The 20,928-nt window shown below is 48.3% G+C and overlaps 1 protein-coding gene across 2 annotated transcripts in view; it reads left to right on the top strand.

The window, feature by feature from the left end:
- Positions 1-9,152, top strand: part of pola2 (polymerase (DNA directed), alpha 2) — a 59,165-nt gene extending 50,013 nt beyond the window's left edge. Inside the window, exons 16-18 of one of the 2 annotated variants that reach the window (XM_052045138.1) lie at positions 5,061-5,120; positions 6,910-7,036; positions 8,663-9,152. In XM_052045138.1, coding sequence (XP_051901098.1) covers positions 5,061-5,120; positions 6,910-7,036; positions 8,663-8,812 — 337 coding nt within the window. In that variant the 3' untranslated portion in view covers positions 8,813-9,152. The remainder of the gene's footprint in view (positions 1-5,060; positions 5,121-6,909; positions 7,037-8,662) is intronic. The other variant, XM_052045139.1, reaches the window with a different exon arrangement.
- Positions 9,153-20,928: the final 11,776 nt, after the last annotated feature.

Raw genomic sequence — 20,928 nt, 5'->3', positions numbered from 1 at the left:
CAGCCTGCCAAGGTTGCTGATGCCACTGTTGCTGTGACTGAGACCAGCTAACTTGCTGCAGAGCTGGCTTTTCATCCCAGAGGCTTTGATCTAGAGAGAGCACTTTCCTTTATTATTAAATCGGCTGGAGGCTGGTCTGTACCAAGGGAAGGAAGGGAAGCCATGTCTGAGTTGTTCAAAGCAAACTCTGTCGGTAAGATCCTATTGGGAAGCGCCCTCCTGCAAGGAATGTGTCCTAATTAACAGCTGTCAGCCTACAAGCAATGGACTCTTGAGGAAAGGAGTCCATTCTCTTTCAGGGTAGGGTGAGGAGGGCAGAATTACTTGTTCACCAAAATATAAAGTTTTAGTAGGTGAGTTTAAACTGTGGAGAAAATAAGGCAATTGCAGCCATTCCACACAGAGCTCGTGTGAATTTTCTAAACGCACACACACACACGTGCCTTTAAGCAGCAGAGCGGACAGATCAAACCATTCCCACAACACAACGCTAACTTCACTTCAAACCTCTTTCATTGGCTATGGAGTGCTTTGTAGTACTGAGGTTGTGGAAATGTAAGCACTTTTCCTTTCTGAATTTCTATTATGATAATTTGCCCTCTTCAACAAATGTGATTGGGTTCTTTCAAAGGAATCAATTGTGGAATTGAATTTAGGAGCCGAGAGGTAATATTGCAGCTATATAGGACCCTAGTCAGACCCTACTGTGCTCAGTTCTGGTCACCTCACTACAGGAAGGATGTGGAAGCCATAGAAAGGGTGCAGAGGAGATTTACAAGGATGTTGCCTGGATTGGGGAGCATGCCTTAGGAAAACAGGTTGAGTGAACTCGGCCTTTTGGAGCGACGGAGGATGAGGGGGGACCTGATAGAGGTGTATAAGATGATGAGAGGTATTGATCGTGTGGATAGTCAGAGGCTTTTCCCCAGGGCTGAAATGGTTGCCACAAGAGGACACAGGTTTAAGGTGCTGGGGAGTAGGTACAGAGGAGATGTCAGGGGTATGTTTTTTACTCCGAGAGTGGTGAGTGCGTGGAATGGGCTGCCAGCAACGGTGGTGGAGGCAGATGCAATAGGGTCCTTTAAGAGACTTTTGGATAGGTACATGGAGCTGAGAAGGCTATGGGTGAGTCTAGTAATTTCTAAGGTAGGGACATGTTCGGCACAACCTTGTGGGCTGAAGGGCCTGTATAATGCTGTAGGTCTTCTATGTTTCTATGAATCTGTTTGGGGCTGGTTGAGTATATCAAGCATGAGGGAAGGTATAGGCAAAAAATATCACCAGAGGTGATCAGTACCAGGTCCTTCTCTTGGAAACCTGTTTCAGTTCCATTCCTGGTTAAATTGCACAGTTTGCCCTTTCCATTGCAACAGATAAAATTCCCATTACTGAGCCACAGAGGTCAGGGAGACCCAGTATACAGTGCATGGTTTCTACTGCATTGGTCATTTCTAATCGCGTCCCTGCAATAAGCCTGTCCATGTGCAGGGGTCAACGAAAGGATTAGGCTTGAGTAAGAGGAGACACTCATCTCCACAGCACCTTCCATGTCCTCAGGAGGTCCCATCCTCAGGAAGGAACCTTCATGTGTTATAACATAGAGGCCAAATTGTGCGCAGCTAGATCCCAAGTGTCTGGAGTGAGGGCATTGACCACAAACTGAGGTGATGGCCCAAGTACCTCCCCAAGACAAGGAAGGGAGCCTACGTCCCTGTGGACTGAGTAGATGCATAACTGCCAGTAACCATCTCTACAATCCATTGGTGAAGCCAGGAAAATTATATATAGCCATTGCACAGCTGGAACCTCAGGAATGGCGTAGTGTCTGCTGGAGTAATCAGGATCCGAAAGAGAGAAGCCCTGTCGCATTCCATGATTCCACGTTGTACAGATGACATTCCTGGCATGCATGATCTCAAGCAACAGACTTGGCTATTCCTGGCAATGTGGTCCCCCCTCCATCCTGGAGCAGATGCTTCCTATATGTGGACTGGGAGCTGGCAGAGTCCTTCAGCCAGCTTCGTGTTCCAAAGCTTTGCCTCTGTTGGATCCATCAGAGGTGAAGCATGCAAGCCCAGCTCCGCTGCTCTCTGCTGTATGTAACCCAGATGTGTAAAGCTAATAGTCAGCTCCTGGACCTGCTACAGTTTAACAAACGTGGTTTACGTTGGACCTCAGTGAGCCTCGGTATTATGTTAAAAGTTGGCGTTGCCTTGCAAAGCCTCCACAAGATCTCAAAACGGTTCGTAATCTGATGAATTTGCTTGAAATTCAGGCACTGTGGTGTAGGAAGATGTGTCCCCCTGGCAAAGAGGAGGTTGAGGGCTTGACCTGCTTAAGAGTTGTGAAGGGGATCCATGTGCTTGACATGTACATGTTTCTGCTGGGAGGGAGAGAACCCAGAACAAGGGACAGTAAATGTGGCATATCCAGCAATAAATCCAACTCTGAGTTCAGGAGAATGTTTGAGGTAATGGGTTCATGAAGAGAGTAATGTCTGTTCTTTAATTATCTTCAGTGTATACGTTGAGAGCCTTTGACCCACTTATCATTCCACTGGACTGTCTACTTGTATTATGGTCCTGTTAACCCTCTAACTCAATGAGACAAGCTGGCAGTACAGAACACTTCAAGTCATCAAGTCACATTGAGTTTATTGTCATGTGCACAAGTACAGTGAGGTAGAGGTACAACGAAAAACTTCTGATGTCCTGGTGAAGGGTCTCGATCTGAAACGTTGACTGTTTATTTCTCTCCATAGATGTTGCCTGACATGCTGGAGGGACTCAGCAGGTCAGCAGCACCTATGGAGGGAAATGGACAGTCGACGTTAGCAGTGCTGCCTGGCCTGCTGAGTTCCTCCAGCATGTATTTTGTGTGTTGCTCCAGATTTCCAGCATCTGCAGTCTCCCAGACCCAACAGGGATAGGGTCCCCTTTGTCCCCCCATTTCATCCCGCCAGCCTGTGTATCCAACGCATCATTCTCCGCCACTTCTGCCATCTCCAACGGGACCACACCACCGAGCATATTTTCCCTCCCCACTCCCTTCTGACTTTCGCAGGGACTGCTCTCTCCGCAACTCCCTCGTTCACTCCTCCCCCCCACCCACCCCACTCCCACCCTTACTTTCCACTGCCCTCGCCATAGGTGCAACACCTGCCCCTACATCACCTCCATCCAGGGACCAAAACAGTCCTTTCAAGTGAGACAGAGACTCACCTGCACCTCCCCTAATATCATCGACTGCATTCAGTGCTCCAAGTGTGGCCTCCTCTACATTGGTGAGACCAAACGCAGTCTAGGTGACCGTTTCGCAGAACACCTGCACTTCGTCTGTAACCGCGATCTACATCTCCCTGTTGCCGGTCACTTCAACTCCCCCTCCCACACTATCACTGATATGTCAGTCCTCGGCCTCCGACACTGCCGGGAGAATTCCATGGGCAAACTGGAGTAACAGCACCTTGTTTTTTGTCTTGGAACCTTGCAGCCTAACGGCATGAACATTGAATTCTCCCACTTTAGGTCATCCTCACAACATCACCCCGCACCACCTTCCCCCACCCCCCCCACCATGTTTCTTCTCTTCTTCCCTTTCCTTGCCTTTTTTTTCCTCTCTCCTTACCTTTGACCCATCCCCTGGTGGATCTGCTCTCCCCTCTTCCCCCGCACCTACCTATCACTATCTCTTACCTACATCTACCTATCACCACCCTGTGCCCACCCCTCCTCCCCTCTTCTGTCTACCTATCACTGCTCTGCTTTTCCCTCCCATATATTGGGCTTCCCCCTTTACCTATCTTCAGTGCTGAAGAAGGGTCCTGACCCGAAACGCTGACCGCCTGCTTTTCTCCACGGATGCTGCCCGGCCTGCTGAGTTCCTCCAGCATCATCGTGTTTTTCATCTAGATTCCAGCATCTGCAGTCCTTTGTTTCTCTGGTATATCTGCAGTCTCTCTCTTGTGTCTCCATTTCACGCACACAGTGACCATCGCAGCCTCTGAGGCATCGAGGCAATCAACAAATAAAGTGGTTTTGAAGTGTGGTCACTCTTATAGAGAAGCTGGCAACCAGTTTGCAAGCAGCAAAATCCTGCAGCATGTTTTATTGACTTAAAGGTTAGGAAAATACTGGGTATTGGTTTATTATTGTCATGTGTACCAAGATTGTGAGAAGCTCTTGTTTTGCATGCCATCCAGAGAGTTTATGCCAAACATAATTCTGTGGAGGTAGTAAAAAGAAAACCAGATGAAGAATATAGTGTTACAGAGAGAGAGTGCGGTGCAGGCAGACAAATAAAGTGCGAGGGCCATGACAGAGGAGATCAAGAGATCATCTGAGAGGTCCGTCAAGAATCTGATAACAGCAGGAAAGAAGCTGTCCTTGAGCCTGATGTTTCATGCTCTCAGGCTTTTGTATCTTCTGCCTCATGGGAGAGGGGAGAAGAGAATGAACGGAGTGGGAGGTCCTTAACTAAATTGGCTGCTTTCCCGAGGCAGTGGGAAGTGTAGACAGAGTCAGTGGAGAGGAGACTGGTTTGTGCGATGAACTGAGCTGTGTCTACAACTCTCTGCAATTGAATAGCACAGTAGCTGCCATATACGACTGCCAATAATACATGGTGGTGGAACAAGTTATAAAGGCTTTAGATGTTGTGAAAAGACTTCAGAAGCATTGAGGCTTCTGACATTGTAATAGAGGAGGCTGAGAAATCTCCTGGCAGTCTGTGAGACTTTGGAGGATCATGATGAAAGATTAGTGCCAATGGGCATGGAGTCTTCACAAGGGAAAAAACTGGGGCTGTTGCAAAGATATTTTTCACATCAACGTCACTCAGAAGAAGAAAGTGAATTGTTAGAACCAATTAAAGAGGAATTGTGTATATATTAAGCAGGAATTTAAGTGGCTTTAGAGTTGGTTTGGAAGTACTAAAACCAAATGTTTATTATGCTGGAATTTCCATGGTTCCTGGCATTTGCATTAAATCAGTGAGGTTACATTGTGTTCTTGGGATAAATGACTCATTAAACCCCTGACTGTGCATATTTCCATCTCCAGTTCTCTAGGCGGATCAGACAGATTTACAAGAATCCTCAAGCACATCCTGACTCAGAGAAGGTGAGCAGATTATTTCTGGCCTCCTGCACGCCCCCACCTTTCTGAAAGATAACCGCTGGTGTTAGGACAACGAGCCTCTCTGCCCTAGGGTGCCAATCCCAAATGCCAGAACATAGAATATGGACGCCAAGAAGGCCCTTCAGCCCACAAAGCTGTGCCGAACATGTCCCTACCTTAGAGATTACTCGGCTTACCCATAACCCTCTATTTTTCTCAACTCCATGTACCTATCCAAAAGTCTCTTAAAAGACCCTATTGTATCCGCCTCCACCACCGTTGCCGGCAGCCCATTCCACGCAATCACCACTCTCTGAGTAAAAAAAAATTACCCCTGACATCTCCTCTATATCTACTCCCCAGCACCTTAAACCTGTGTCCTCTTGTGGCAACCATTTCAGCCCTGGGAAAAAGCCTCTGACTATCCACCCGATCAATACCTCTCATCATCTTATACACCTCTATCAGGTCCCCCCTCATCCTCTGTCGCTCCAAGGAGAAAAGGCCAAGTTCACTCAACCTGTTTTCATAAAACATGCTCCCCAATCCAGGCAGCATCCTTGTAAATCTCTTCTGCACCCTTTCTATGGCTTCCACATCCTTCCTGTAGTGAGGCAACCAGAACTGAGCACAGTATTCCAAGTGGGGTCTGATCAGGGTCCTATATAGCTGCAACATTACCTCTTGGCTCCTAAATTCAATTCCACGATTGATGAAGGACAATACACCATATGCCTTCTTAACCACAGAGTCAACCTGTGCAGCTGCTTTGAGCGTCCTATGGACTCGGACCCCAGCATCTTGATGTGTGAATCCTGGCAGAGGGTGGGTTCCTCTTTCGCCCCCATCACCACTATTGTGCCCCCCTGCATATCCATTTCATTAGTCACACTTGGGGGAGTGGGTCCCCTCCTTGTTCACAGTGACTAACAGGACATGTGGCTCTGTCGGTAGTAATGTAAAGCTCTATATCCCATCAAATGACATTATCTTTACCGTCTTTCTCCATGCCCCTCAGAACTTTAAGATCAGATTTCTTTATTAGTCACATGTACATCGAAACACACAGTGAAATGCATCTTTTTGCATAGAGTGTTCCGGGGGCAGCCCGCAAGTGTCGCCACGCTTCCGGCGCCAACATAGCATGCCCACAACTTCCTAACCTGTACGTCTTTGGAATGTGGGAGGAAACCGGAGCACCCAGAGGAAACCCACGCAGACGCGAGAATGTACAAATTCCTTACAGACAGTGGCCAGAATTGAACCGGGGTTGCTGGCACTGTAAAGCGTTACGCTAACCACTATGCTACCGTGCCTGCCCATGTTTACTATGTTCATGCACACTGCTGGCTGAATATTAAACCTTCAGCCCCAGAGACAGGGATGAAAATTCCACCAGCTCCTTGCTGCTGGAGTACTGGAGCGTCATCAATTCCAAGCTCCCCACTTGGAGTCCCACTTAGCCCTCTGACCTGACCATTTGTTCATCACTACTGGGTCAGACTCCTTAAACAACCCAACCCTCCCCCCCCCCCCCCCCCCCCCACCAGTCTCACTCTGGGATTAACTGACGTGGGGCCATAGCAGTGGCTCGGAGTAGCTGGGTGCAGCAATAAATCTACTGCCCAAGATTGAATAAATCGACTCTCACCTTGCATCTTTTGGTCTGAGTGCATCAGTGGTCAACCTGGGATTGCTTTGCAATATGGGCAGAAGGCTTGAATTTATGTTAAACAAAAGTCACTGGAAAACTACTTATCAACCACGTGTTTCTCCACCTCCCACCCCGCAGTTACTACCCTCTCTACCCGCCTGCAGAAGAGGTGAATGTGGACTACGATTGCTTCCAGCTGTACGTACAGCTCCCTGTTACTCCCGACGTTTTGATTGTTCCCTCTGAGCTGCGTTACTTTGTCAAGGTGAGCAAACACTCCCAGGTAGCCCGAGACTGTCACTGAATGGCCAAAGCCTTGCTCTGTTGTTTTGGCTGCCGCTCAAATAAAATCAGTTGGTTGGACGGTGACATTTTTGCAGCAACAAACGATCTGCTGGAATAGCTCAGCGGGTCAAGCAGGGGAAAGGAATGGTCGACATTTCGGATTGGAACCCTGCATCTTCCTCTTCCCCCACAGATGCTGCTCAATCCGCTGAGTTGTGTGTGGCTTGGAAGGGCTGGGTTTGTTTTCTTCGGAGCGGGGGGAGGCCAAGGGATGACCTGTTAGAGGGATAGATAGGATAGATGGTAAGAATCTTTTTCCCATGGTGAGAAAACCAGAAGGAATATGTGTTCCCTTTGGAAGGACAAACTCCATGGCAGAGTTCAAAGTTAATGGCAGGATTCTTGGTAGTGTGGAGGAGCAGAGGGATCTGGGGGTCCATATCCACCGATCCCTGAAAGTTATCTCACAGGTGGATAGGGTAGTTAAGAAAGCTTATGAGATGTTAGCTTTCATAAGTTGTGGGATCGAGTTTAAGAGCCGCGAGGTAATGATGCAGCTTTACAAAACTCTGGTTAGACCACACTTAGAGTACTGTGTCCAGTTCTGGTCGCCTCATTATAGGAGGGATGTGGAAGCGTTGGAAAGGGTGCAGAGGAGATTTATCAGGATGCTGCCTGGTTTAGAGAGTATGCATTATGAGGAGAGACTAAGGGAGCTAGGGCTTTACTCTTTGGAGAGGAGGAGGATGAGAGGAGACATGATAGAGGTATACAAAAGAGGAATAGATAGAGTAGACAGCCAGCGCCTCTTTCCCAGGGCACCAATGCTCAATACAAGAGGGCATGGCTTTAAAGTAATGGGTGGGAAGAGGGGGGCTTTTTACCCAGAGAGTGGTTGGGGCATGGAATGCGCTGCCTGGGGCGGTGGTGGAGGCAGGTACATTGGTCAAATTCAAGAGATTGCTAGATAAGCATATGGAGGAATTTAAAATGGAGGGGTATGTGGGAGGAAGGGGTTAGATAGTCTTAGGCGAGGCTTAAAGGTCGGCACAACATTGTGGGCCGAAGGGCCTGTATTGTGCTGTACTGTTCTATGTTCTATAAGTTTAGAAGGGATCCGAAGGGGGAGTTTTTTCCACCGGGAATGGTTGGAATCTGGAATGGACTGCCTGAAGAGGTAGCAGAGGCAGCTACACTCACAACGTTTCAGAAGCATTGAAGAACTTGCATCGTTAAGGTATAGAAGTGTATGGGCCAAATGTGGGAAAATGGGACTAGTATAGACAAGCACAATAGTCAGCATGGGCACAGTGGGCTGAAGGGCCTCTTTCTGTGCTGGATGACTCCAGGTTCATGAATATTTGACGGACAGTCTGAATCTTTAGCCTTCCTTCCGTATGTGTCATCCTGAACATTAGTCCTCGTTATAAAGGATAGCTGACGGGTACAATGCAGGTGTGAACCAGGTCATCCTTGACTGACCTCTGAGGGACTTTGCTTTGTACTTAACCTGCCTCCATTATCTGAAGCAAAGCAATGGATATGCTGGAGCGTGTGGGAGACACTGACCATGACTGCCTTTTGTCTGTGCCTTGCCCTTCGCTAGGACGTCCTGGGCTGCATCTGTGTCAACCCCGGGAGGTTGACCAAGGGTCAAGTTGGTGGGACCTACGGCCGCCTGTTTGTGCAGAAGCAGAGGAGCGGGGAGGCGGAGAGGCAGACCCCCTGCGTGGCTGCACAAGTGGTGAAAATCTGAGCCCTCCCTCCAAAGTGCGTGGATGTGTCTGGTGTCTGACCACGGAGGTGAAGATGCCAAAGCTTCCAACGACGACTGGATCCCCAGTGAGATGTCTCTTGGTAGGATCAGGCATTCCGATTTGTGATTCCTCTGCTGGCCCCTTCCAGTGAGATTTGACTCAGAATCAAACAGAGTCTGACTTGCCCGATACTTATCGAAGCAAGATTACAACAGCCGCTGCAGCATTGTTTTTTTCTTCTTTGTTTTGTTTATCTCCCCCTTCCCGCCCCAGCAGGAAGGGGGAGATAATTGGGACGGTGTGGTTTTTCCATGTAAATAAAAAAATTTGATTTACCTCAGAGCTTACGTTTGTGAGTCAGGAAATGAACTCGTGTCTCACCTGCCAGGTGATGGGTACCACCCTGCTGTCGGTAAATTGCCGGCTCCCAGAAACATCTGCTGCTAATGTGTACCTTGTGCCAAATGGTTATGGAGTCGTATCTGTGCTGAGGCTAGGGAGCTTTACAGCCTAAAGCAATAGCTTACATGTGGGCGATGCTTTTAAAACAGTAGGACATTCCTAAGGCTCTTTTGTAATTGGGTGAAATACAACATGTAGCCACAAGAGAACCTGGGAAAGGTGGCTCGCTGAAAGTTGTTGGTTTCAAGGGCAGAGGGACTTAGAAGGTGAAGTCCAGACTGAGGAGCAATAAACAATCTGCCGGAGGGACTCAGAGGATCGAGCAGCATCTGTGGAGGGGGGAAGGAATTGTCGACGTTTCAGGTTGAGACCCTGCATCAGGACTGAGGGTGCAGACAGAAGATAGCCAGTAGAAGGAGGACTTCCTTCACCCCCTTCTTGGTCCACCAATCACCCACTGGCCCCCGTCTCACCGCTCCTCCTCTCCCCTCTCCCTTCTCCAGTCCCAGTCTTGAAGTATTGACAACTCCTCTTTTCCCCCCCCCCCCCCCCCCCAACAGATGCTGCTCGACCTGCCAAGTTCCTCCAGCAGATTGTTTGTTGTTCCAGATTCCAACCTCTGCAGTCTCTTGTGTCTGTGGACTGAGGACCTGGGGAACTGGAGGCAGAGCTGCGAATGTTTGGGGGGTGGGGGGGGAAACAAACTGGGAGAAAGTGAAGTTGTAGGGTTGACAGAGGTTCCAGAGATCAGTTGAGTGAGGAGCAGGGGGTGGAGAGTGTTGGAGGTGGATGTGCTGAGGTCCTGAAGGAGAGTCAGCATGAGATTAACAAGTAACCTAGATTTCTGAGGTGGAGGAGTTGTTGGTGAGAGGTCGTTTTCATGAAGTCATTGGTCTATCCACCCCACGACAGGGAAATGCAAACACAAGCACAGACTATTGGCTTATTGCCGTGTCCCACTGAGATAGGAGGAGGACGGGATCTTGCTCGTGATCCGCTGACCACCCCACCGTAGGAGGGCTGCCCCCACCGTGAGAGGTGGGCGCATTGCTTATGGGTTTCTCTCGAGTTGGACAACTGGTAACTGGCCCACACGAGAGACTGTAGGGGTTGGAATCTGGAGCATCAAGCAATCTGCTGGAGGATTGGAGGGGAAAGGGGGTAAAGAACCAACTGAAAATTGGAAGACTCAAATGTTTGTGCTGTCGGGTTGCAGACTGCCCAGGGGGAATGTGAGGTGTTGTTCCTCTGGTTTGCGTTGGGCCTCACCCTGGCAGTGGAGAAGGCTGAGGATGGACAGGTCATTGTGGGAATGGGGAAGGGGAATTGGAATTCTGGTTAGACCACACTTGGAGTACTGTGTCCAGTTCTGGTCGCCTCATTATAGGAAGGATGTGGAAGCGTTGGAAAGGGTGCAGAAGAGATTTACCAGGATGCTGCCTGGTTTGGAGAGTATGTGTTATGAGGAGAGACTAAGGGAGCTGGGGCTTTACTTTTTGGAGAGAAGAAGGATGAGGGGAGACATGATGGAGGTGTAGAAAATATTAAGAGGAATAGATAGAGTGGACAGCCAGCGCCTCTTTCCCAGGACACCAATGCTCAATACAAGAGGGCATGGCTTTAAAGTAATGGGTTGGAAGTTCAAGGGAGATATCAAGAGGAAGGTTTTTTACCCAGAGAGTGGTTGGGGCATGGAATGTGCTGCCTGGGGTGGTGGTGGAGGCAGGTACATTGGTCAAATTCAAGAGATTGCTAGATAAGCATATGGAGGAATTTAAAATGGAGGGATATGTGGGAGGAAGGGGTTAGATAGTCTTAGGCGAGGTTTAAAGGTTGGCACAATGTTGTGGGCCGAAGGGCCTGTATTGTGCTGTACTGTTCTATGAATGGCATGCAACTGGGAGCTCAGGGTGGGCACTTTGGTCCGAAAGTAGGTGCTCTGCTAAACGGTTGCCCAGTCTGTGCTTAGTCTCACCGATGTCAAGGAGGCCACATCGGGAGCACCAAATACAAGGAGACCAGGTTGGAGCAGGTGCGCGTGAATCCCTGCCTCACCTGGAAGGGCTGTTTAGGTCCCTGGAGAGTGGTGAGGGAGGAGGTGTAGGGACGGGTGTTACACCTCCTGCGACTACAGGGGAAAGTGCCGGGGGTCTGGGAATGGTGGGTAGGGAGGGGTGAGCGGACCAGGGTGTCACAGGGGGAGTCGTCCCTGCAGAAGGTGGAGAGGAGTGGGGAGGAGGAGACGTGGCTGGTGGTGGGATCTTGTTGCAGCTGGCAGAAATGACAAATAACTGGCTGGCTGGCCCTTGGAAAGTGTAAGGCAACAGGATGCCTCCAAACCAACTGGTGTTGATGAAGTCTCATTGCCGGTGCAGCACTGTATTCATTCAGGAACGACATTAGAGCTTAGATTCATGTGCTATCTTATCACATCTTTCGATTACTCTGCTCACAGAACATAGACCAGCACAGGAACAGGCCATTCGGCCCACGCTGTTGTGCTGAACTAATTAAATTAATAATTAAATGCCTATCTAAACTAATCCCTTCTGCCTGCACAATGTCCATATCCTTCCATTCTCTGCACATCCATGTGCCTGTCTAAGAGCCTCTTAAACCCCTCTATCGTATCTGCCTCTACCCCATCCCTGGCAGCACATTCCAGGCACTCACCACTCTGTGTTTAAAAAAAAATCTGCCCCACACATCTCCTTTGAACTTTCCCCCTCATCTTAAATGCATGCCCTCTATTATTAGACATTTCAATCCTGAGGAAAAAGATACTGGCTGTCTACTCTATCTATGCCTCTCATAATCTTATAAACTTCTATCAGGTCTCCCAGTTATGGAAGAAGGAAATGCAGCAGCCAATTTGCACAAATATTTATTCATTGGTCAAATGTACATCACAACACACAGAGAAATGCGTCTTTTTGCGTTACTAAGAATGTGCTGGAGGCAGCCTGCAATTGTCGCCACTCTTCCGGCGCCAACATAGCATGCCCACAACTTCCTAACCCGTACATCTTTGGAATGTGGGAGGAAACCGGAGCACCCGGAGGAAACCCACGCAGATGCGGGGAGAACATACAAACTCCTTCCAGACAGCAGCTGGCTTTTGATCAGTTGGTGTTTTTGTGCTATTGGTTGAGGGATGAAAGTTGGCCGGATCACTGGGTGAATTCTGTTGCCAGTACTGCTGTGAGAGCTTAAGCTTCAACTGAGTTTATCCTACCTTAAGGAGGAACACCAGATTGTAGAGTCATACAGCATGGAAACAGGCCCTTCGGCCCAACTCGTCCATGCCGACTATGTTTCCCAGCGAGCTCATCCCATCTGCCCACATTTGGCACATAGCCCTTTAAACCTCTCCCATCTATGGACTTATCTAGACGGCTTTTAACCGTTGCTGATGTGCCTCTCAATCACTATTTCTGGCAGCTCATTCCAAATACGCCCCACCCTTTGCCCCGATGTCCCTTTTAAGTCTCTCACCCATGATCTTAAACCTATTTTAGTACCCCCTTCCTGGGAAAAAGACTATGTGCTTTCACCCTGTCTATGCCCCTCATGATCTTATACACCTCTATCAGGTTGTCCCTCATGATCTTATACATCTCTATCAGGTCACCCCTCAATCTCCTATGTTCCAGGGAATAAAGTCCTCATCTACACACCCTCTCCTTGTAACTCAGGCCCCCAAGTCCAGGCAACATCCTGGTAAACCTTTTCTGCACTCCTTCTAGTTTAATAACATCTTTCCTATAACAGGGCGACCAAAACTGTGCACAATACTCCAAGTGCGGCCTCACCAACATCTTCTACAACTGCAACGTAACATCCTGACTGGTGAAGGCCAGCGTGCCAAGCGACCTGTGATGAGCTACGGGCTAGTTGGTAGAAATCACATAATCTGAATCCTTGGAGTTCATTGCTTTAAATTTGGCGCTGAATGTTGTTTTTAATATAAAGAGCAGCTGAAATTCTGTGGCATCACTGACAGAAAGGGAAGCTTCTGCACAGAAAGGACCTGTCACTCACATGGGCCAAGAGTCCTCTGTAGGATCTGGAACCAAAGAGGCTAGGGTAAAACTTCGGAGAAAAGTTCAACGCAGCCCTCATCAAACATGTCAATAAACAAAACCTTTTGTAATGAAGAGCAGAAAATGATTCAGGAAGAACTCAGCAGGCTGGGCAGTATCTACAGGGAGAGTCCCATCCGTAATTTTCATTAGAACAGGGTAAAGCGGGAAATCGAATAAAACCTTCCAGGTGGAGACACGAGAGATGGCAGACGTTGGAATCTGGCGCAACATGCAAAGCGCCAGAGGAACTCTGCAGGTCGGGCAGCGTCTACGGAGGAAAATGGACAGTCGACATTTCGGGTCGAGGCCCTTCATCTGGCCTGAAAGGTATGAGGAGATAGCGTAAAGAGGTGGAGGGGAAGGAGTGGAGCAAGAGCTGGCAGGTGAGGGGGGGGATAGGCAGGTTGGGGAGAGTGGGATTGGTGTCAGAAGCTGGGAGGTGAGAGGTGGAAGGGCTGAAGCTGATGGAATCTGATTGGAGAGGAAGGTGGGGCGTGGAATAAAGGGAGGGAGGTGGAGACGGGAAGCAGTGGGGGTAGTGTGTGGCTGATGGGCAGATGGAGAGGGAGGGGAGAGAGAGTGATGGGGGGCCACGTGGATCGGGAGAGGCAAGGTGACAGGGGGGCCACGTGGATCGGGAGAGACGGTATTGGTTTAATATTGTCACTTGTACTGAGGTACAGTGAAAAACTTGTCTTGCATGCTGATCGTACAGGTCAATTCATTACACAGTGCAGTTACATTGGGTTAGTATAGAGCGCATTGATGTAGTACAGGTAAAAACAACAGTACAGAGTAAAGTGTCACAGCTACAGAGAAAGTGCAGTGCAATAAGGTGCAAGGTCACAACAAGGTAGATCGTGAGGTCAGAGCCCATCTCATTGTATAAGGGAACTGTTCAATAGTCTTATCACAGTGGGGTAGAAGCTGTCGTTGAGCCTGGTGGTATGTGCCCTTGGGCTCCTGTATCTTCTACCCGTTGGAAGAGGAGAGAAGAGAGAATGTCCCGGGTGGGTGGGGTCTTTGATTGTGCTGGCTGCTTCGACAAGACAGCGAGAGGTAAAGACAGAGTCCAAGGAGGGGAGGCTGGTGTCCGTGATGCGCTGGGCTGTGTCCACAACTCTCTGCAGTTTCTTGCGGTCCTGGGCAGAGCAGTTACCGTACCAAGCCGTGATACATCCAGATAGGATGCTTTTTATGGTGCATCGGTAAAAGTTGGTGAGAGTCAAAGGGGACAAACCAAATTTCTTTAGCCTCCTGAGGAAGTAGATGCACTGGTGAGCTTTCAGACAGGGAGCGGTTACCAGAAGTCTGAGAATTCAATGTTCCTGCTACCAGGTTGGAGACTGCCCAGGCAGAATATGAGGAGCTGTTCCTCTTATTTGTGGTACAAAACCTTCCAGGTGTTTGTAACTCTGTGAACTGGTTTGCACCTCCCACAGATATCTGTATTTCTTAGTTACACAGGACAGGAATATGCCCTTTGGCCCAACACGTCCCTTCTGGCCATCTCTCTGGGCTCAGGTGAAGGGATGACCCCAAAATCAAAGTTATAAAAGGCTGAACAAGCTGGAGCTCTTTCCTCTACAAAAGGATGGTTGGTCTGTGCAGATCCTGAAAGTTGGAAGTGTTGATAGTGATAGACAGAGGGAAAGTTTCCACTGGCAACCATAAATGTAATAAAGTCACTAAATACAGGAGGGAATTCAGGAGAAACTTCTTTATCCAGAGTGGGACTAGGAGGGGTTGGGTGTGTAACATGCATTTAAGTGCAGGCGAGAGGGGAGAGAGGAATGTGGCCTTTAACGATCTCTGGATGTCGAACAGCACTTTACAATCAATTGATGCCCTTCCTGGTGAACGGCCTCGACCCAAAATGTCGACTCTTTATTTCTTTCCATAGATGTTGCCTGACCTGCTGAGTTCCTCCGGCAGTTGTTGTTACAATCAGTTAAGTACTTTTTGTGTCCCTGATTGTTATAAAGGGAAGACATCGCTCATTCTTGTCCAATCCAACAAGCAGAGGTCAGTTCCCGTTATCACCTTCCCCACTTAGCAGATTCCAGCCTGTGTTCCTGCCTATCACACCCCTAGCTGTCTCCACCTTCACCCTCCTCTTAGCTGGCATCATCTGCCTTTTGTTTCCTTCTGCCTCCCCCTATCATCTGCCTGCTTCTTGTCTCCCAGCTCCACTTCTCCCCCTCCCCTACCCGGCTCAACCTGCCCATCAATCTTCACCCCACCTCGGTCCACCAATCACCCACAGGCCCCTGTCTCTCACCATTTTCCCCCCCTCTCCTCTCTATTACCGGTCATCTCGTCTCCCAACTCTCAGTCCTGATGCAGGGCCTCGACCCGAAGCTTCGACAATTCCTCTCCCCCTTACAGATGCTGCTCGACCCGCTGAGTTCCTCCAGCAGATTGTTCGTTGCTCCAGATTCCAGCATCTGCCGTCTATTATGTCTCCAACAGAGGTATGATAATCTTGTAGGGCCAGGGATATAAGTCAGCTCCAGGAAACCAAGGAGAGCTTCCCACCTCCCTGAAGATGGGTCATGGACTCCTTTACTAACTCAATGTAACTTCACTGTGTAATGAATTGACCTGTACGATTGGTATGCAAGACATGTTTTTCAGTACCTTGGTACAGGTGGCAATAATAAACCAATACCAATACACCTGTCTGAGAAGGGAAGCTGGGATCTTTGATTTAACATCTTTGGCACTAACACTTCAGAACTCCTCAGACATTGGAACACTCCCTCTTTGCTGCTTCCTCAACAGCACAGTGCTGCTTCAATCCTCTCCTTCCAACTCTGCAGTGCTCCCTTTGTACCATCCTTCCACAGCAGAGTGTGGTTAAAACTCTGGTCAGACCACACTTGGAGTACTGTGTCCAGTTCTGGTCACCTCATTATAGGAAGGATGTGGAAGCGTTGAAAAGGTGCAGAGGAGATTTACCAGGATGCTGCCTGGTTTAGAGAGTATGCATTATGTGGAGAGACTAAGGGAGCTAGGGCTTTACTCTTTGGAGAGGAGGAGGATGAGGGGAGACATGGTAGAGGTATACAAAATATTAAGAGGAATAGATAGAGTGGACAGCCAGCCCCTCTTTCCCAGGGCACCAGTGCTCAATACAAGAGGGCATGGCTTTAAAGTAATGGGTGGGAAGTTCAAGGGAGATATCAGAGGAAAGATTTTTACCCAGAGAGTGGTTGGGGCATGGAATGCGCTGCCTGGGGTGGTGGTGGAGGCAGGTACATTGGTCAAATTCAAGAGATTGCTAGATAAGCATATGGAGGAATTTAAGATAGAGGGATCTGTGGGAGGAAGGGGTTAGATGGTCTTAGGCGAGGTTTAAAGGTCGGCACAACATTGTGGGCTGAAGGGCCAGTATTGTGCTGCACTGTTCTATGAGTGGTCGCTCAGCACTGTCCCTCAGATGGAAGAGAACTGTCCTGGTACAATGCCCCCTCAGTACTGCCCTTCCACCAGCGCAGAATTTGTTCAGTACGTCCCTTCAGACGATGGAGTGGTCTCTCAGTACAGGCTGTTTCCAGGTTACGGACAGCCTTCCATACAAACGAGCTCCCATAATATTAAATTCAAGAGTCCGACGTACGTGCATACATTCGTTCCTGCAAACGGCAGAACCAGTTTTCTCCCTTTTTCGACACACAGCGTGCTGAGAAAACGGAACATGGAAGTGGTCGAGGCAGGTACAGTTACAACATTTAAAAGACACTTGGACAGGTACATGGATAGGAAAGGTTTAGAGGATTATGGGCCAAACACAGGCAAATAGGACTAGCAAAGTTGGGCAATTTGGTCGGCATGGATGAGTTGGGCCGAAGGGCCTGTTAGCTCAGAAACAGGCCCTTCGGCTCGGTGTAACTCTGGGCATCTATTCAAAAGCAACACACACAGTGCGGAGCAGGCAGCACCTAAGGAGGGAAATGGACAATCAGCATTTAGGGTCGGTTGGAAGTGACAAAGGGCTGAAGAAGTGGAAGAGACATCGGAGAGGACAGTGGACCATGGAATAAAGGGGAGGAGGGGGACTGGAGGGAGGAATGCGTGGGTGATGGGCAGATGGGGGGTGGAAAGAGAAGGGGCGATGGGGGCCGGTGGGATAAGGGGAAAAAAGGGGGACAGAGGGGAGTGGTTACTGGAAGTTGGAGAAATCGATGTTCACGTCATCTGTTCAAAACCTCCCTTTAGTCCCTTTAGTCCCTCCAGAACCTGTCACTTCAGCTAAGCTTGCAGATGACTATTCATTGCTCTAGACATTTAGGAAACAAAATATCAACATGCACTGATCTAAAGTCCAAAGTTTTATTAGTTTGAGAAGTATTTGTAGCATAATACACTGCTGACAACTTGTTTATCAATGGCAAAGTTAATGGTTTTGTGGTTTCCCTTGTTTTGAAACTTCTAGTAAACTGGAGTTGAGCCTGTTGATGTTTCAGACCCTAAACTGCTTCCTCAGTACCTCAGTTCCATTTGTGCCTGTGCAATGGAAGGGAACACAGCTTCCAAACCTGCCCTGAGTTCTGGCACAGTGTGTGAAATACGTCAGCCTGATTCGTTTTGGAGCAACGTTAGTTTGGATAAGCTCTGGAAGAGAAAAAGCCTGTTACTTTTTGGAACCTCTTCAATGATGAAGTCCTAAGCATCTTGGAATGCTGCGGCGAGTTTTTAAAAAAAGACAATTTGAAGATGGAAAACACAAATGTCAGGTAGGTTTAACCAAATTGAATTGACACCAAATGAATATTTTTCCAACCTCTATTACAATAGAAACCTTACTTCCAGCCAGGCGTCTCCCATGAGATTGCTAAAAGAAATTTCAGTTCATATTTGAAGTCATGTCTTTGGCTGATTTTTGTCTTTATACTTTCTTAAAAATCACACACTTCAAAGGCAAAGTCGAGTTTACTGTCAGACGCACAGGTGCAATGTAAAACTTACTTGCAGCAGCATCACAGGTATGTAGCATCAGAAAAGCAGCATTCACAAGAAAAACATAAATTATACACAATTTTTACAAGACAGAACACAAATAAAACAAAAAAAAAGCAAAGTGCATTTTAGTGCAAAGTGGTCCTAGTGTTGTTAAACTGTAGTGATTAGGGTTTTGCCAGTTGGTTCAAGAACCGAATGGTTGAAGGGAAGTCGCTGTTCCTGAACCTGGTGGTGTGGGGACTTCAGGCTTCTGTACCTCCTGCCCGATGGGAGCTGCAAGAAGATGGCATGGCCCGGATGGTGGGGATCTTTGATGATGGATGTTGCCTTTTTATATGTTATTTTTATTCTTTTTTGCCACGTTTATAGTTTCATTGAATTGGTATCTCAATATTATTTTCTGTTTAAGAACAAGTACATAGTTCCCTGCAAGTGGTGACACAGGTAGACAGGGTGGTGAAGAAGGCGTTTGGCATGCTGGCCTTCATCGGTCAGGGAACTTGAGTACAGGAGCTGGGACATCATGTTACAGCTGTACAAGACGTTGGTGAGATCGTATTGTGTGCAGTTCTGGTTGCCCAGCTATAGGTAGGATATCATCAAACTGGAAAGGGTACAGAAAAGATTCACAAGGACATTACCGGGACTGGAGGGCTTGAGTTTTCAGGATAGGTTGGGGCTATTTTCCTTGGACTGCAGGAGGCTGAGAGGTGACCTTATAGAGGTTTATAAAATCATGAAGGGTATAGATAAAATGAATGGTCGCTGTCATTTTCCCAGGGTAGGGGAGTCTAAAACTAGAGGGCACAGGTTTAAGTTGAGAGGGGAAAGATTTAAAAGGGATTTGAGAGGCAACTTTTTCACCCAGAGGGTGGTGGGAATATGGAATGAGCTGCCAGAGGAAGTGGCAGAGGCGGGTACAATAACATTTAAAAGACATTTGGACAGGTACATGGATAGGAAAGGTTTAGAGGGATACGGGCCAAATGCGGGCAAATGGGACCGGCTTAGATGGGAATCTTGGTCAGCATGGACCAGTTGGGCCGAAGGGCCTGTTTGATCCCCTATATCTCTATGGATGTATGCAACGTGAGGTTCAAGGTGTCACACACAGTAGGGCAAATGTTGCACGGGAAACATAGTTAAGGGCCTTTGCTCCGTGGTGACAAGGAACTTGGGGAGGTGGCAGTGGAGAAAGAGATGAGGATCAGGGAATCAGAGCTTCAAGGGCTGGGTTGAGACATGAGGGGGTGGGTGGCGGGGGAGAAATTGGCTGAGGGTGAGTTGGGATTGCAATCGTGGTTAGATGAGGGAATACTGGTGTTGGTGGGTCCCTGAGGAACAACAGCAGAGAGTAAAACTCCAATAGTCCAGCACCCTCAACTCATTTCTAATTCACTTTTATATTACTGTATATCATCCAGAACATAAGAAATAGGAGCAGGAGTCGGCCATCTGGCCCGTCGAGCCTGCTCTGTCCTTCAATAAGATCATGGCTGATCTGGCCGTGGACTCAGCTTCACGTACCTGCCTTTTCCCCACAACCCTTTATTCCCCTACTATGCAAAAATCTATCTAACTGTGTCTTAAGTATATTTAATGAGGCAGCCTCTACTGCTTCCCTGGGCAGAGAATTCCACAGATTCTCTACTTTCTGGGAAAAGCAGTTCCTCCTCATCTCTGTCCTAAATCTATTCCCCCGAATCTTCAGGCCATGTCCCCTAGTTCTAGTCTCACCTACAATAAATTTTGCAATGAAACAAGTCAGTTTAACAGGAGCATGTGAAATAGGGCTCAGCAGATGTGAATCGGGATCCTGGAGAGTGTTAAGGGAGGTTGGGAAATGGCTCTGAGTTGTTTAAAGGTAGAACGGGGAATGGGGCCATGGTGTATTTAAAGGGATCACAGGAAAGCTCAGCCAGGGGGTCATTGTAGGGGCAGCACGGTAGCATAGCGGTTAGCGTGACGCTATTAAAGCGCCAACGACCCGGGTTCAATTCCCACCGCTGCCTGTAAGGAGTTTGTACGTTCTCCCCATGTCTGTGTGGGTTTCCTCCGGGTGCTCCGGTTTCCTCCCACATTCCAAAGACGTACGGGTTAGGAAGTTGTGGGCATGCTATGTTGGTGCCGGAAGTGTGGCAACACTTGTGGGCTGCCCCCCAGCACGTTCTTAGTAATGCAAAAAGACTTATTTCACTGTGTGTTTTGATGTACATGTGACTAATAAATAAATATCTTATCATTGCCAAACCCTCATCAGTGGATTATCAGAGTGTTACTGTACACAACTGAAAGGCAACCTACCTGTGGTGGTCCCCAGCAGCAGACTCCACAGCCTTGGCTCTGCTCTGAGTAGGCCCCTACTCTGAAGTGACTATCGAGTTCAGAATCAGGTTTATTATCACTGACATATAGAACATAGAACATTACAGCACAGTACAGGCCCTTCGGCCCACAATGTCGTGCCGACATTTTATCCTGCTCTAATATTTATCTAACCCTTCCCTCCCACAGAGCCCCCCATTTGTCTATCATTCACGTGTCTTTCTAAGAGTCTCTTAAATGTCCCTAATGTATCGGCCCCCACCACCTCTGCCTGGATTGGAGAGCACGTCTTATGAAGATAGGTTGAGTGAGCTAGGCCTTTTCTCTTTGGAGAGAAG

Source organism: Pristis pectinata, chromosome 38 (genome assembly GCF_009764475.1).
Source record: "Pristis pectinata isolate sPriPec2 chromosome 38, sPriPec2.1.pri, whole genome shotgun sequence".
Lineage (NCBI taxonomy): Eukaryota > Metazoa > Chordata > Chondrichthyes > Rhinopristiformes > Pristidae > Pristis > Pristis pectinata.
The sequence above is the reverse complement of the archived record's forward strand: the minus strand, read 5'-3'. Positions and strand labels throughout refer to the sequence as shown.